We start from the raw sequence: 18,647 nt of genomic DNA, 5'->3' as shown, positions 1-18,647 counted from the left end.
GTTCATTTCGTTACATCGAATCGGTGATATTATTCTACTTTATATTCTAGCCATTTCTCACGCACAAACTCGTCAAGGTTATACGGATTCCCTAATCTTTTTTCAACGCGATCACGCCTGGATCTTGACTAGATTCTCGAACGAACGAAATCCATAAGAATACCTTCTGAGACCCGATTGGCCTGAAATCGTCCCACATGTTGGGTATTCAGGCTCTTTCATAACATGGCACATCCATCTAGATGAAATCTCGCGCCACAGGCGTCCCCGCCGACATAATCCACGTGTTTCGAACATGTGCTCGGCCGCGCGAGTGCGAAGTCTACGCGCAAAGCGACGCTCATTAATAATGCGCATGTACACGTTCTTGGGCAATATATACGAACCGCTCGTACGCTCGTCTAACAGTACACTTGATACAACTGGCGACGCGACCAGAATCCGATTAAACCATAGAGAGAGAGAAAGAGAGAGAGAGAGAGAGAACTAGCCTGGCGAGCGACGATTGCTCGTAATTTGAAAGGATGAAACTAAATTTCATCGACGAATATACTACATTTGTTAGATTAAGATTATAACGAATTACCATAGTCGAATTATAATTTTAATCAAACTTCGTGCTCGTTCGAAAAACGTAGAAGATTTGACCAAATCTTTCGTTTCTGAACCTTCGGGCAGTCGACGATTTTATCAAAATAATTGCGCACTTGTCTCAATCCTGTTACTATCTATATACATAGCTTACTTTCATCATGTCCAAAAATACTAGAAAACTGTGCTTATTTTACTATCAACACGATTATCAAAGTGTCGTATCACAGTCGGAAGAACAAGAAAAACGTACACGTCGAGATATAATCTGAAGAAGTAATCGGAATACGAAAGAGTACGATCCTCTCACAAAAGTATATACTTGCGCTTTATCAGGCCAGTGTTTTTCGCTTGTCGCCGAGATGGAGAACGTGTGGCCCATCAACCGACTAATCATCTCGCGGAATTATCGATAAGCGAGAGAGGCCGGCTTGATTATTTCTTTTCATTGTTACGTAAATAATATCGACTCGACGTACATACTCGAGGTACAATCAGTCGCGAAATTATTCGACCGCTTATCACAGAAAATTTGTATGAATATATTATGTGTGTATTATACAAAGTATTTGAAATTTCGCTAACGCTATAATTATACGAACACGTTTGTCATGATTATGATGACAGACTTTGAAACTAGTCTGGATATATATTAGAACGCAGTAAAAAATTACTACATGTGCAATATGAACGATGGCTACCTAGAACATGTAATTATTTATTAGCGTTAAGCACGATCTTATTAAATGTTTAACTTTATTATTATAACGAATAATCGACTGTCTAAATAACTTTGCGGTCCTTATCAAGTGTTTCTTTGCAATAAATATCTTGCAATTTTTATATACATCTTCGAATTATTTTCAAACTTTATCAACGTGACCAAAATCGCGTCATATCGCGTACCATACAAAATATTTTGTATAACACACACAGTATCCAAGAAAAGCTTCTGCAGGTGATCATGTACTTTCGTGAACTACTGTACGTGACCCGTCGACTCTAAAACTGTAGGTGTAGTGATGTACGTGGAGAGTGGGTGGTCGAGAGATGAAGAGAGAGAGAGAGAAAGAAAAAGAGATCTGATTAAAAGGTACGTTGACTCACTCGATTGTACACGGAGGATACCTACTGATAAAATGCGCGAAACTCGTATCTCTCTCTTCCCTTTTTAAACGCGGTTCGTATGGAGTCGCAGACAACAAACTTTGATAACAAACGAGCCACGATAAAGAGTTAATATTTATTTACTAAAATGTTAATTCTTCTGTTGTGATTGTTCTTGCCTATAGATTGAACTCGAGGTTACAGAGATCAAGTGTTTTTTTCTTTTTCAGTGTCAATGAAACAGAACGACGACGCATCCGTTTAAAGGAATCGCGACGATGAAGAACGACGACGAGGACGATGAAGAGTTTGGTTTTCAATATATATATATGTTGCTCGAACTGTACAAAAGTCAGAGGTTATTATTTTCGAAAACTCTTGTCGTCCCTCGTTATCGTCTGTGTGCAATTTTTTACGAACGTCGCGTAATCGACGCCAGATATAATAAAATTGAAAATAGAATAGAATTCATTCACGTCTAAAATTACCCGATGGTAATTGTACAAATTAATTACACAGCTTGAGCTTTAAATAATAAATTTATCAAAGCAAGTTTCATCGAATTGTAAAACTCGAGTGAGAAACTGCTCCACTCTTCGCGATCCTCGTAGCTATTTTTTATTGACACAGCTGCATCCGTCGATGACGTTTCCCGATCTGTCGAATTTCAGCAATTTTCGATACCGATCGTTCTCAGGGACAAAAGAAGCCACGATATTAAAAACTCATTGGTTCGATGAGAATACGAAAATTCGTTATCGATCTTGAAGCGGCGTCAGTCCACAGCCTTATCTCTTCTCCCTTTCTACTCTTTTCCTTCTTTCCTCTTCAGCTATATCCGTGCGATGTGGCGTTTATTTAGCACGCTGTGTCGTGACCTCGCGGATTTTACAGAGCTTATCGCCGCTTCTTAAGTAGGCTATCGGTATCGTCGTTAAACGTGTAGTGGATTGTCAACGTGTCACGCGAGTTCTGTCGCAAGAATCCGTGGAACGCGGTTCCTCTGGACGGCTCAGGAAAACTTTGGAAAGTTTCCCGCCAGTTCTCTAACTGTACATTCGATTTTCGGGCAGATAATAAAATGTTCGAGGCATTTGGTTAATCGTTTACACGCAGGTTTCCGAAATTCCAGCGAAAGTGCTGGAATCTATGAGATAAAATATAGAAATCGTGGAAACCGTTAAGGTAATGTCGAGTGTCGTCATTTAGAAAAGGAAATAACACGATCGAAAGTATACAGTGACGAGCTGCATAACATAAAGATAGGCAAAAGCCTTATTAAATAAAAAAAAATTATAAAATAAAAGCTTGAAGCATGGATGTTTATATATATATTTTTTTTATTAATACCGTTTTGAAACTTCTATAAAATGAAATCGAGAGTACAAATTGAATGGAGAAATATTTTTCTAGAATGGGGATAAGAGGGATAATATGCACAGAAGCAAATATACAAAATTAAGAGAGACGCTTTTTGCGATGCAATTTAATTTACGAATAAACATTTCCTTAGTTTTGGTACGTATTATTGGTATGTTAGTGTCATCGGCATGTTAGTCGATATACTATCACGAAGAATATGCTTTATCTAGTCAATGTTTGAGAAAAATCGACGGATAGTACACCACCTTATCTCTCTATCTTCACTTACACCTAGAGCAATGATCTAGCAGTAACTTTGTTTAAGTTGCGATTAAACAGCAAAGCGTAATTAAACCAACAGTACTACGAACTTGTACAATTCGTATGATTTTACTAGTTGGCGCGCGAATCTTCGGTCTTTACAACGTTCTTACTAATCTTAGCTCTGTCAAGTTTTTTATGCGATTTTCTTAGGTAAAAATATTTCTCGGGTTAGAGGAAAAGACGAAGGAACAATGCTGTTGACGCGAATAAAATATTTCATTACAATTCTATATTGAAGTTTTCCTTAAGATATCGAGTGACATTTTGCATGACGAATCAGCCAACTTATCGAAAGATATCAATATTTTCTAAACTAAATTTCTTAAAAGCATGACCGTACAAAAGTTGGTTATAACATTATCATCAAAGATAAAGCAGAGCCTAATCTGACCTCAAAACCGCTGATTATCAAAACCACTAATTATTTCTTTGACATATAGCGATTATAATAATATATTGTTCTTGGTGGTAGCCACTTAGAATACAATTAGCGTAGTCTCGCTACAGTTGTCTTGGCAGAAAATGATCGAAAGAGAAAAGTAAAAGAAGTCGGTAGAAGAAGAACGGTATTTCTGCGTCAACTATGTCACAACTGTTTCACATGTATTTAGAATTATCATAGTCTGCCTATAGAAATTTTAACAAATACATATATCGATTAAAAAAAAAAAAAAAAAAAAAAGAAAAAAAAAACAGAAGGAAAAGAGGAAAAGGAGGAAACCGATAGAAGAATCGTTATACCAGTAGACGAAATTTTTTGCCGCCAATTATTTGATACCGACTATTTGATATTCGCTTCAAATTATCGTAGTCTTGCTATAGAAACTTTGACAAACAGTGGTCGAAAGAAAAAAAAGGGAAACCAGTAGAAGAAGGCGGTGCTTTTGCATACGAGTTACTTCCGCGCGCACGATGGTGAACGCCACGGATCGTACACGATAAGGATCGCGAGAGTGAGAAAGAGAGAGAATCGATCGGCGCAGGTAACAATATCCTTGAGACTCGAGAGGCGTCATAGTTAGCGCGCGGTCCGACGCGCTGTTTGCCGTGTAATAGTAACGATGTTTATCGATCCTGTTATCGGGAGTACACTCGCAAATGCACGGATGTTCCACGAGTTCGAGGACAATCGGCGGAGACGTAAGTACACGGCGTAGGAAAGACAGAGGGAGGCCTAATAAGGAAAAGAAACAGTCGAAAGGCGGCGGGAAAGCGAGACAGAAGAGAAAGAAGAAAAAATATCGTAAGAACAGGAAAAATTGGTAGTCTACTTTAGAGAATAGTCCGAACACTAGGATAACAATGCTCGTTCGGTAGCTAAACGAGTTTGCGCACCTTCTACTACGAATTCTACGAAATTTATTTGACACTGGTTGTATAATTGCTGTTCGTCGTCGCGGTCGTTTCTTTTTCCTTTGTTCTTCTTTCAACGTGATCCTTATTTTCTTCGTTAGTTTCGTAATCGGTGACGATCATTGGATTATTGGATTTTCATTCGTGGTTTTGGTATGTCGCCCATGCTGATCTTCTCGGGGTTGTCTTTCACAACCGTAACAAGCCCCTATCGTGGACAAAAAAAAAAAAGAAAAACGATCAACAACTTTGCTGATATCAGCCTGGTATCGTTGAAGGGTTGCGATAAGATATTTCGCGATCGTTAAGCGGTTTTAAGCTTCCTCTTGAGATCTAAAGCCCTTGTTTGTTGACTCGAATTACGTAGGATTTTCAAGCAGGGTTAGAGTTCGTGTTTTTCGGCGCACGGGAACGCGTTGCGCGGTAAACGGGAAATATATCCACCTGTATGTATGATTTACGCAACTCTGGCAAGCTTTTAATGTATTGCAAGGCCGGCGGAATGGCTGCTCTTTCAATTATCCTAAGTGGCACGTTCAGTTTTCGAAACGGAAGCGAGGAACGTAACAAACGAAGTGGAGTCACCGCGTCAACCTTATACAGAATTCGACAAATTTAGAACCACTGTTTGTAGTACCTCGTTACCGGATGATACATATCTGATAGCTTTAATTCTTTGATTGCATCACTCTTAAGTAACCATTAAATATAATCAGACTACGTGTAAACAAATTTACGTATTTCGTATATCAGCTAATCGAATTTCACTCGAAATAAGTAGAAAATTGGTTGGAAAATAAACGTCGCCGATAGGAACAAACGCGTACCCTTATCCCGTCAGACGTTCGCGTCTACGTCGCGGTCGTAATTACTCGTAGCCGTAATTAAATTCCGCGCACAGGTCGCGATTTATCCGGCGAGGTAAAAGCGAAATAACGAGGTGTGTAGCGAGTGTCGCCACGAAACGACGACGCACGACGCCGAGCATCGAGGTTGAAAACGACGAAGATCGTCGCGAACGTAGGTCGTTGACATCGTCCCGTGATTTTCCTCGACGATCACATAGATGCACCTTACACGTGTGTGCACGTGCCCATTACGTCGGCCTGTCTACCCCCTGTTGGCGGCAAGGCAGAGAGGGGTGATCCCCTCACCACCAGTTGCATGTGCGATTGCAACTTCACCCCCACGCAATTATCCCATCCAGTAGTCGAGCTTCTATAGATAGACCGATATTACTCTCTCTCTTTCTCTCTTTCTCTCTCCCCATTTCTCCTTCTCTCTCTCTCTTTCTCTCTCTTCACATCGTGTTTTTCGCTCTCTTTCTGCCAGTTTCTTGATATTCCTCGTTTCTTTTCTCATTTCTTCGCTCAACGCTTCTCTCTTCAATCCGTTCGGACGCATTTTTCCCTGTTTATCTGCGAGCTCGAGGTTGACTCTTTTGCACACGTATCGCGGCTGTACTTACGTTTTATTTGCGAGGATAATTGTTGCGCTCGCGCGTTTACTTGGAATTGCTCCTTGGAATTTGCTTATCGTGAAGGTTCTGTGTTACTGTATTTGTTAATACGTGCCAAAATGTTATATTTGTGTGGTTCGTAGGTTGCGTTTGTGGGAAATTTAAAGGGTGCAAAGATGCGCAGAATGAACATAATACGGAAAAATATTCGAGACATGGTACTAAGCTTTAGCGGTTGAAACAAACCTCCGAGCATCCCTCGTCCTTTAGTTCTCCTCGTAAAAGTATGAACATTCGCAGTTTGATGATGTGTGAGCCGGGTCGCGATGAATTATATTCCATAATGATCAAAAAATTACAAAAATTGTTATTGCAAAGGGAAGGATCGAATATGCGAAGCATTGCACAATACACATCGTAATTCAAAGTTTTGCAGCAATGACGAGGTCCAATATTTAAGATAGAATCGAGAATGGCTGGAGGGAATTTCGAGATGGCGGTTTACAGGGGCGAAAACGTCGAATAGTGGATTTATAGTCGAATTATTACGAGATCTGAAACTCGCGAAAACCAGAGAAACGCGCAGAATTTTATCGTGGGACGTTATCAGCGAATATAGAATCAGTGGGGCCTGTGACGAAATACAGAATACGTAGTTATATTATGATAAGTTAATTACGCTACATTATTGTATGTGGAGCAGTTTTATCATTCTCTAATAATAGTAAGAGTAGAATCTTTAATAAGAATTACAGTTTAAACGATCTGTTCTAAAATAATTTTTAAGTCTCGAACTTAATCCTTAAATGTAACCAATTTGCCGTACATTCTTCCTAACAAATCTTCCTATATTTCCTCCTATAAATTTTTAAATAAAAGTCTAAAATAACATAATCTTCGATTCTTAATTCTTGAACTTCTGTTTAAAACCTACCAGCTCTACTCTTTGTCTCTTATATAAAAACTATATTGCATTTCTTCCTCTACGATCCCAAATAAAGCGTTGGATAGTCCTAACAAGTGGCTCCCTGCAACATATTCACGTCATTCAGAATCTCTATGAATACACAGAAATTAAAAGAAGAGATTAAAGAAGGATAAGAGAAAAAGGAAATACAAAAGCACCAGGGAAATAAATAAAAAAGTGAAGGAAGAGAGAGACGTACAAAATATCAAAATCAATCCGTGATACGCGGCGTATTGTTCGTTCCATTTGTCGATCGCCGGCTGGTTAATCGTCGTGAGATAAACCCGTCTTTTTACTCTGACTACGAAGAGACGAGTGCACCAACACACAATCATCGATCTCCGTCGGACTTTGTACGGCTCGATGTCTGTGCCGCTTGTATCGGCCATAGTGGAAAAATGAAAATCACGACCGGTCGCGGCTGCATCGAGGCTAAAAGCTGCTCGTCGAACCGTTGCTTCTCGCCTGTTCGTCAGACAGAACGCGGTTATTTAAATATAACCACGGATTTTCTTTTCCCGCCGTCGAACAGAGTCGCGTCCGCGTTAAAAATCGTACGATAACGCCTCTCAGAGGAACGACACGATTTCGTTGCGATTTTTCAGTGATGACTAATAGAAGCGTCAGGAGCCTCTGTACATCGTATCGTCAGAAATACAAATCTCATAAGCGCGAATCTCATAAATATAAATCTTATCTCTCGATAAAAGTCAAATCGCACAGTGTCTCCATTGCAACGATTGCGACACTACACGTTGCTCGTCTTCGACAAGAACTAATACTCGACTCGAGAATCTTTCTATGCTCTCGACATATCTCATTGTCGATTCTCGTAGTTACTCGTTCGTCCTTTTCCAAAAATATACTTCGGATCAAAAATTACGTAACACGTTTCGTCGCCGACAAGGGAGATCGACATGGTCGAAGAATCGTAATGCCGTGGCTGGTCGGTGACGCATGTATCGTTGCACTCCTGTCTGACAGTCTTGAACTCCGACTCGGAACGTGTCATTGTCCGAATTGAATTATTTGCTTCCCTCCGATTCGCTGTCGCGCGGCGAGGTGTCGGTTTATTGTTGACCGACTCGATTTCATTTCTGTCGCGGACGAGTTCGTCGAGTTTAACTGATGGGAAGGCGAGTTTTTGATCGTCGATTGGCCCGAGCTGTTTTATTAAGCTCCTTCTCGTCATTTGTACGTTACGTAGGGTGAGGTAACGGGAAATTACTCGATGCTCCAAGGTTTCGGCTTGTTAAAAATTGTCGAGTCACGATCATTTTATAGTAAAGTTCTTTAGAAGTAGGTACCTGTGTTTCGCTCATTTAAGTCTCATACGATTATAATTGACACGTTTCAAAGAACAAAGTTAAACTTTCCTATGTGCTTTATGCTTCTATCGTAAACTTTCATTCCGAACTTTCACACGTACTGTCGTACTTCACGTACTTCACCACTGTCGGTATCTTTCTCGGTGATATCTATAATGCAAGAATCCTTGAAAAATATTATTCATTCTGAATTCTTCGTAGAGGATTAAACCATTCAATTATGAGATCGTTGTATCCAAATTTTGACTATTTATTAATTAAATTCTGTGGTTTCAGGTAACAATGCAGTTGGTCGATCATCAGCGGTGACAGGATCTGTTCATAGAAGCACCGTCACGTCGAGTAGCCGCGCGCATTCCGCTTCAAGAAGGATCAGCCACCAGCAACGCCAGCAACAGCAATCACAATCGCAGCAACAACAACAGCCTAAGATATCCTTAGGATCTTTACGAAACTCGGATGAGCACGGATCGAGAGCCGGCTCGGCACAGGACAGTTGCGATAGCTCCAACGATTCTGGCCTCGGCTTCGAGGACCGTCAACAACACCTTACGAACGCAAACGTTAGTCAACTGCACGTGTACACTATCGTTTGATCAATTTGAGACCAACCACTTCGCTGTACAGTAAACTCTCGTTTATACGAAAATCATTGTTAAAGTAGTTCGGATAGTTCGAATAGTTTCTATGATAAAAGTTCAACTGGCTATCCTCTTCAGCTCTTCTTAACTTGTAGATAGACTCATAGGAATTGTGTAATGAATATCTCGCTTATAAAATTTGAAACATATCGAACAGATATTAAAGATGCTTTTTGTTATGAATCCCTCGAACGATTGCATTATGTTCACTATAGGAGCACATGGTCGTATAATTAAAATTATTTTCGATATTTCGGAAAGTAGAGGCTTAATTATGAATTCACGTATCTGAGTATTAGTATTCATTTGTTCGTATAAATGAAATTCTATTGCGTTATGCAATTTATTAAAAAGTATTAATCGTCGATGTTGTAAGAAGATACTCTGATAAACGTTTATTGTCGATATCGAACTCTGTTTGATCTTATATAAATTAGTGAAATTTTTATCGATAAAAGAACAGAAATAAGATCGGTATAAGTATTGTCGGTTCGAATAAGATTTAATCATCGATCGATACGGGAGGGGGTTTAAGACGAATTAACATCCTTTCACTTGTCATTTTGTATATAAGATTTCTCATATGTTGTTGAGCTTCGAAGTACGAAGCGAGAGTGGAATTATCGTAAATAGCGTAGCGATTGTATCATTCACGGTTTTCTGTTAAATTGATCTCGAAATCAATATTGTAAACGTATATTTTCAAAATCAACGAACACGTGGACAATATCGAAAAATGGAAGATTCGTGTTACGATTATTTCTTTGATTTTTCAATTTGGTTAAAAATCGTAACAAAATTTTACAAAGGGATGCTTACGATCGATAACACAGAGTTTATATAATAGTTACTTAATATTAGAAAGTTTATGAATCGAAATAATTCGGAACCATCGATAGAGGATCATCGTTCGAGTGCTGGGAATTATTTCAAATCGTACATCGATATTGTACGAATCGGATAATTACGTATATATCTACGTCAAAGCAGATCTTGTTAGTCATTTAAAACAGTTCAAACGTTAGAAACATGTTCACTTATCGCATGTTAACTTCGATGTTACTAGCATTTTGTTTATAAGTATATCGCGGCGGGTTATCGTGAACGTGACAAAAGCGACTGGCAGAAGCAACAAGCACGGAATTATCGACTATTATCGTCATGAAAATAGCGTTACATTTACGCTGTTATCGAATAATATATTGATGCATTATCCAATGAATTTTTCTAACTGTTAGATGGGCTTTGTAAGAAAATTGAGAAAGGAAGAAAAAATATATCTTCGTGTTTCATCCGGTGTCGTAACACGCAAAGGAAGTGAAGGAAGTGAAAGATCTCGAAGCGGCGAGTCTGTTGTCTCGAAATTATTTTTATCCCGTACGTATGCAACACACAGCGATCCAGTCAACGTCCTGTTAAAAGAAATATTGTGAAACTATCAGAAACGTGCAGCGGTATCTGTGAAGATACTCGAAAGAAATCGCGCGTTTCTTTCTTTTTTTTCTTTCTTTATTCTTCGCTTTTTCTTTTCACTTCTCCTGACTTTTATCGTGTTACACAAACATGCGTATCCCGCAGCTACCACCGAGCTTTGATTGATATCGATACATGCAGTGATAAACTTATTCTTGGTCTGCGTGTTGCGTAACAACGCGATATATGGATAATGCCGCGAAGCTCGGCCACGTTCGTGTACATACGTATGTACGTTATACGCGGACGAGGCTCACGCAGATCATACGTTTTAATAATGCGTTGCTTACAACGCGACCGCGATATAGTCCGTGATAATTGAGTAAATATTACAGGCTGGTTAGGCGCCTGATATTGCCCAAAGTATCGCGGCTGATTTCAGATATCATAGTGAAACGCTTACGGTAGCCACTTTCGATCGTTAAAGACTTGCGAGGCAAAATCTCGTCAGATAAAGCAAGCGGAGTAAGATACTTTCACCATTAACGCGTCGTTCTATAACAAAAGGTCTTTTATTATTTTCTTATCTACCTATTTCGTTATCTGTCATCTAGACGTTATCTACTATAGCGTACATTAGACTACCTTTCTCACATAGTTCCAAAATCATAGTTTCCAAATCAACGAGATATCTTTCTCGTTCCAAAGCTAACAATAGAAAGATCTAACACCGAGAGAGCTTGGTAAACTGCGTTTGACCCTCGTTCTTTGTAACATCCTATTCCTACCAACCCCGAGAACTTTCCCCAAGAGAGCATCTCCGCTTGATATGTTTAGTCAAAGCCCGTGAAGCTTCTCCTCCGAAAGTTACGCCACTCTCTATCGTGTACGTAAGCGAAATCTAATGCGATCACTCGTAGCCGCCATGGGATCGCCGTTGATTCGACGGCGACACTGACCGGTCTCTAACGGTAGTTGAACCCGGTCGATCAGCGGTTTGATTCGTTAAATTAACCAAGGCAGCTACATTGCACGCACGCATACTCACGCCTCTCTATATCAATCCATTCTGTTGGTCTTAACAGGCTTGGAACGGCGCCGGCGAGGAGGATTCAAAGAGGAGAAAGATGGACATTAAGCTGGAGTCCGAGGACGCGAACTTCTCCTTCCCGGAGGTTACACACACGACCAATCCTGACAGCAAGACGGCCAACAGAGGCTCGTCCAATGGAATAGGTGGATTAGCTACGATCTCAGGAAGTAGGACAGGAAACGGAGCCACGGGGAGAGTGGTCGAAGTCTCAAGATCCCGTCCAGGCTTGGGTGTCCTTGCTAAGAGGACTCAGCAGGGTCCTGTCACCCTCACCTCTCAACTGTGTACGTGCAGGACACACGTTTGTTCTTATTTGTCTCTTTCTTTCTTTCTTTGTTTTTTTTTTTTAATACGGGATGACCATAAGAAAAGAACATGATAAGGAATCTAAAAATCCAATGATCGATATTATGTTATGAAAATTGTAATTTCACAATTAGTTTGCGAACGTTTACGCAAATATATGGAAAGCGAAAAATATCGATACAGTCGGGCTTGTCATGTTTTTCTCGCATGTTCTTCGCATATTTCAGGATCGACTACAGTGGTTACTCGCGCTCATTCTGTTTCTTTTTCATCTTTATCCTTTCTCTTTTGTCATTGGAGGTTCGACGAGTGTCGTGTTCGAATCTGTCGCTAACCCTTTTCATTTTATTGAACATCCGAAACGATGCCGTTGAGTTTATCGATCTTGTTAAGAGAGCAAACTGCTCTCTCGACAGACGGCTTTGAAAATTTATTGCCGTTGATATTGCGGTTTTTTGGTGGAGATACCAGTCGCGAGGTCTGCGCGAGGTCACGAGGCAGAGATAACGATACTCCTCCTGTCGCCGCGACGTCTTATAGAGATGTTCTTGAATTTCTCGAGAGGATAATTTACAATGGGAATTTTGAGAGGACAGCGCCGTTGTCAAAGCGATCAGTACGCGCCACGTACTGTTTATATTGTCGGGCGCGTGTTAATTGTTCATTTTTAGTGGAGGCACGAGTTCGTTAGATAAATATGTTAAATAAACTTTACGCGTGAAGACTCTTGTTTGTATCTGGATGATGATGAACAGAAAGGAGAAAAGAAAGAAAAAAAGAAGGAAGAGCGAGAAAGATCACAGACGACAAATTTTTGTGACTTGTCTTAGAAAATAATACAAACCGATAACCTTCGGCTAGCATGATTTTTTTTCGACTATATTGTCGCTGGTATTTGGCTAGTCATTAGTTCGATACGTCCACTTCTGGCGAAATATTTCACCTCCCGTCAGACTTTTTACCGTAACGATAAGTTATCTTCGTTGTTTAGGAAACGTTCAATATCCAGTTAAAATAAATCGTCGATATTGTTTCACCGATATGAAAACGCATTATCGAATATAGGTCAAACGAAATTATATAACTTTCACACATTGTTTCCTCTCCTCGTATTAAAATGAGAACTTAAAACTCTTTTCCCTCGCCGACTCCTCGTCTCTTCGTTCGGAAAGAATAGAATTATAAGAACGATGTCTGCGAATGATGCCTGTTACACAATTCTATTTCTCAAGTTAGAACCAGAGAAATCAGCATATTTTTACGACTGCCAATCGTATTTATCGATACATATTTTCCTCGGTATCATTTCTATATCCTGATAATTAAATTAGAGGAGGATAACGAAGTTTTTTAACGTACGAAGCTTAAGCTTCGAAGACAACAATTTTCGAATCTTCGGTTCGACTGAACATATTTTAATATGGTATTTTTGTACAACTTACAGGTACTGCTTCTACAGATGGAAAGGTACAATTGCAAATTATCTGTCAACCCGAGCAGCAGCACAGAGCTCGTTATCAGACGGAAGGTTCGAGAGGAGCAGTAAAGGATCGAACTGGAAATGGATTCCCAATTGTTCGTCTCGTTGGTTACGATAAACCAACTACCCTTCAAGTTTTCATCGGCACGGATCTTGGTCGTGTCGCTCCCCATATGTTTTATCAAGCTTGCCGTGTAAGCGGTAAAAATTCAACGCCATGCATCGAACGGAAGATCGACGGTACCATCGTGATCGAGGTGGACATGGATCCAGCGAAAGACATGATGGTCACGTGCGACTGCGTCGGTATTTTGAAAGAACGGAACGTCGACGTGGAGCACAGATTCCCTCAGGAAGCCGGAGTGCTTCAAGGACGTAGCAAGAAAAAATCAACTCGTTGTCGCATGGTTTTTCGTACTAGAATCACTCATCCCGATGGTAGTTCGGAAACTTTGCAAGTTTGTTCTCAACCGATAGTCTGCAGTACGTATCGCAATAAGATTTTTCAAATTATATTTAAATTTAACTTAGCCGCGGTTCTTTTAATTCGATCGACTTCTTTATCCTTAGCAAATGTTTTAAGATTGAAAAAGGTGGGAAAAGTCATTTTTGATAAATATAAAGTGTTCCTTAAAACATAAGAAATCTTTTTGCTAAAACAAACGCGTGATAATTATATTCCATTGAAATAATTAATCGTTTTAGCTCAACCACCGGGAATACCGGAGATCTGTAAGAAATCACTCACATCGTGTCCATGTACTGGAGGATTAGAATTATTTATACTTGGAAAGAATTTTCTGAAAGATACTCGCGTAGTATTTCAACTAGACAACGATGATCTATCGAGTAGTTTGGAACCGCATTGGGAGTGTGCGGTTCTACCTGACAAGGAGTTTTTGCAACAAACGCATCTGGTTTGTGTGGTACCTGCATACAGGCGGCAAGATCTGGCACCGTCGGAAACGGTTAGCGTAAAATTGTACGCGGTATCGTCTGGAAAAACGAGCGAGCCTCACACTTTCCTTTATACCGCTGCATCTACGCCACCCGAACCATCTGTGGGCAAAGTCGAGTCTATAACTTCGCCTCTATCCACTACTAACGGCGATACTGCTCTAGCAACATCTCCTGCAGCAGTGTCTCTAACTACAGGTGTAACATCAAACAGTAAGTGAATATTTCATCTTTGTATGTAATAAAACTCTCTTGTCTTCTCTTAAAAGAATTATATGATTATGACAATTAAACATACAAAAAGGGAAGTAATCAAATGAAGTATCGTTATAAATGATTTGTAAATATTAGACATATATATATATATATATAAAGTGATGATGTTTCAGCTCTGATTACACAAGCAGCCGCAGGAACAGCGAATTTCTTAACGACTATACAGCCACAACAACCAACATCTCAAACACCGGAAGCTCTTAAGAGCGATCCGAGTCCACCACCGGTGACGGCATCCTCTCAGGTAACACCCGTTATGATGTGGGCTGCACAAAGTTCAAATTGTCAAAATTCACCGCCTGACGTGATGATGCCGCCACCAGCTTTGGTAGCGAATCCGCTTTTAAATCGCAGATCATCTTCGAATCTTCAATTAATTCTGCCAGATAATTTGAAGACCGAGGTACTAGACGAGAATAGCGAAAACAGTATGATTAGCGAAAACAGCATGCAGAGCATACCGACGCCGACTGCGAACAGTTCGAATGGTACCAGCCCGTTGCAACAGCTCGTCAGCGAGAACTCGAGGGAAGCACCTCAGGCTAATATGATTAGGTCGGTTCCTGTGGCGGCGAACGGTTCACCTGTGCAAGAGGCGGTCAATCTCCTCGGCGTGGTAGATCTAATGCGAAATCCACATCCATTGTCGTTGGTGTCGACACACCAGAACACCTTCGGAGGTATGCACGAAACATCTCAAGTCAAAGTTCTAAGTCCTCATCATATCAACAAAGAAACTAATCCGATGTTGCCGGCAGAAGGCAGTCCTAATGGAAGTCTTCAGGCCGGCGGTGTTGTTGATCTTCGCATGAAGCATCATCAGTCGGAGTTCGCTACACTACCAAATTTTACTGCTACATCAAACGGACAGCTACCCGCACAGAGTGCCCATAGCGTAGAAAAATATCTCAACCATATCGAATCGAACGTCAAAGAGGCTGAGGGTCAAGAGAATGGATTCGTAGGTACCATACAACAACGAGCTTCCATTATTACTACAGGACGCCAGCCTCAGCAAGGACAAGCTTCCAATATTTTAGCTTCTTCCCCCCAAGGCGTCAAGTTAGATACTCTTGTTAACTCTGGCGCTGAATCTCATCAATTGGTGTCCCCTCTGCGTACCGTGAATCCCAATAGTAATACCATAATGAGTCATGTTTCCGCAGTTACTGATCACGAAACGATCTCGAGCCCCCAACAAAATAGAAGTAGTCCACCAAATAACGTCAAGACGATTCTCGAAGCTTTTCTGCCGGGTCAAACCGTGACACCATTGCCGGGGAATGCTGCAACGTCCGTTCCATCGCCCGCATCAGTGGTCTCGGAGCAGACTAATGGCGATAGTTTGCTCACTACTATCAACGCTGCTCTGTTACCGTCGATGCAGGAGCCTTCCGTGGCTGCGACCGGTACGTCGAATTCTAACGTTAGTGTACCATCTCATAATCCGTTACAAGTTACGAACGAGAGTATGTCGACAGCGGCGGAGCACATTCCGCAGATTCCGGGTCTTATACAACAAGATGTTGTAGCGATTCAACAAGCGCATCAAGTGGAACAGGTTGTTGCACAAGCGCAACAGCAAGTCGAACAGGTTGTCGCCCAGGCACAGCAGCAAGCGGTCCAAGCTGTGCAACAGGCGCAGCAGCAAGTTGTTCAACATGTGGTGCAGCATGCGCAAGTCGTCCAGCAGGCTGTACAACAGGTGCAAGCGGTACAACAAGTTCAAGTACCGGCCGTTCAGCAGGCTGTCCAGCAAGCAACGCAGGAAGTAGTTCAACAAGCGGTGCAGCAAGCTACGCAGGAAGTTGTACAACAAGTTCAAGCTGTTCAGCAAGCGGTTCAGCAAGCGCAAGCGGCTCAAGCGATGCAACAGGCGGTGCAACAAGATATCGGTTCCATGTTAAATCAGCCAGCAGGTTTCGTTGCTGAAGCTAGTTCTGCTCTAGCGAGTGGAGCGGCCCAGGAACCATCTCAACAAAGGCTAACTAATTATGCCGAGCAAGCGATTAATAATGTAATTACTAACGCTACTCAAGATATCATTAACAATCGACCCATTACTACGACAACCGCGCACGCTATTATCGCAACGAAGAACATATTAAATAGTGTGGCCACTCAAAGCGCGCAATTAATGAACAGTGCTATGGAGGGTATTTTGCCTAAATCACCTTCCGGTCAGAATAATATCGTGGAACAAGTGGCGAATAAAACACCCAACAGTCAAAATGTAAACCCACCTATAGCAAATGCAGCTAATAGTGCAAACGGTACAACTGTTAGAAAGCAGGAAGATGGTATGTTGCCTCAAGAGCTTACCTCGATGTCAGAGCATGATCTGTTAAGCTACATAAATCCGAGCTGCTTCGATCCTCAAAACGGTTTTCTTATGTAGTACTGCCGTATTCTTGTCATTAAAATATAATTGTGTATTCGATGTATCTTAGGATACAGAGAGAAGGCGTGAAGGAAAGGAAATGTGTGAGCGAGCCAGCGAGAGAGAGAGAGAGAGAGAGAGAGAGAGAGAGAGAGAGAGAGAGAGAGAAAATGTGTGTGTGTGTGTGAGAGAGAGAGAGAACGACTGAACGAATGAGAGTAATTAATTCCAACCAGTTGAGTATGAGAGATATAGTCTTGGCTCGGTACGAGTTATATATTTGTGCCACATTGTCGTTTCAGACTTTGTATGTGATAGATATGAAATCCGTTTTTATATGATGAAAATGGACGAAGTTAGCACCACCTTTGTAACAATTGAAAACTTTTAATGTTTTAAGTAAGACGGGCGCACAAGAGCGCGACAATTAGAGTTTTCTTTATCTTCCTTTTTCTACGAGTTGTCGAATGTGATAATTCATTTTATTTATCTCCATCAAATGTCTCTTGCGCATCCAGGTGCCTTTTCTCTATTGTAAAATATCTGCGATTGGTCTTTCTCATTGCGGAAAAGAAATATTGTAAGTACGATACGTGTGTATATGTGTTGTAATAATCAACAATGTACTGACCCCACTTTAAGTGGAGCCATCGGAATTGAGTGTAACAAAAGTTATGTTTTTTCACAGTACCTTGAATTAGAATCCTACAAGAGTTCATTAATACATTAAAGCATCTTTTTTTCTTTGACTTGATTTCATTCTAACAAATGAATCATCTTGTTGTTTGATGTCGTTTCTATTATATTATATGTTTTTAAGTATAATATATTTCGTATGTTGTTTAATAAATACAATTTTTTGTTAATGATTAATATCAATTAATAGGATATTATGTGATTGCGTTGATGATGTTATCGATAATTACTAGACAAATACAAAACAACAGAGAGATTATATTATATGTCCATATGAAGAATAATTAATATCATAGAAATATATATCATTGAGATTTATATATATATATAGAGTGCATATAAATATATATATATATATATATTTTTTACGTTTACCCAAAGAGAGAAACAGATGATTAGATGAAGTGAGCTTATTAAAGATATAAACGAAATCTATATATATATGTATGTATAGATTTATATTGTAACATCATGTTACGTCGGGGTTTTCCCCTTTGTTCAAAATAAGGGGTGCTATATACCGCGTGTATGAATACTCGCCAATATTATCTAATAGAAAACAGATTTTATAATGAAGATATTGAAACGTTTATTGTCGTGATATGTCTTTGTAGCAAAGTATATATTTTATATCGAGCATCTATTCACGTGTCACGTGTTTTAATGAACCCGTAAAATAAATAAGAAGACTATGAATGCATTAATCAACTAAGCAGATTATTATATTATGTGGCATATACTTCGTAAAAATCTTTGTAACAATTATTGTACACTGTACGCACATTTTTAGCATTGTCAGCCTAAATATTGAAAAACAAAATTCGTAAATAATGTATTATCGTTTTGTTCCTGTAAGTCGAATAAATGTTTCACAGCATCGCTTTCTGGATGATTTTCTCAACTGACATGGGTAT

At 40.1% G+C, this 18,647-nt stretch overlaps 1 protein-coding gene and 1 long non-coding RNA gene across 10 annotated transcripts in view; one reads left to right on the top strand and one right to left on the bottom strand.

Annotated features, from left to right (window-relative positions):
• Positions 1-18,612, top strand: part of LOC126917306 (nuclear factor of activated T-cells 5) — a 57,948-nt gene extending 39,336 nt beyond the window's left edge. For 3 of the 9 annotated variants that reach the window (XM_050724043.1, XM_050724041.1, XM_050724045.1), the window contains exons 2-6: positions 8,768-9,054; positions 11,631-11,922; positions 13,389-13,907; positions 14,130-14,594; positions 14,771-18,612. In XM_050724043.1, coding sequence (XP_050580000.1) covers positions 8,768-9,054; positions 11,631-11,922; positions 13,389-13,907; positions 14,130-14,594; positions 14,771-17,055 — 3,848 coding nt within the window. In that variant the 3' untranslated portion in view covers positions 17,056-18,612. Of the gene's footprint in view, positions 1-3,131; positions 4,525-8,767; positions 9,055-11,630; positions 11,923-13,388; positions 13,908-14,129; positions 14,595-14,770 lie in introns of those variants that run through there. The other 6 variants (XM_050724049.1, XM_050724044.1, XM_050724048.1 and 3 more) reach the window with 6 other exon arrangements.
• On the bottom strand, positions 6,833-7,722 carry LOC126917372 (uncharacterized). Its single transcript, XR_007710923.1, has 2 exons — positions 7,363-7,722; positions 6,833-7,224 (listed from the first exon to the last, which is right to left on the bottom strand). It is a non-coding gene; the product is annotated as an uncharacterized LOC126917372 (long non-coding RNA).
• Positions 18,613-18,647: the final 35 nt, after the last annotated feature.

The sequence above is a fragment of the Bombus affinis genome, chromosome 6 (genome assembly GCF_024516045.1).
Source record: "Bombus affinis isolate iyBomAffi1 chromosome 6, iyBomAffi1.2, whole genome shotgun sequence".
Lineage (NCBI taxonomy): Eukaryota > Metazoa > Arthropoda > Insecta > Hymenoptera > Apidae > Bombus > Bombus affinis.
Note: the sequence above shows the minus strand (reverse complement) of the source record. Positions and strands in the feature narration are given on the sequence as shown.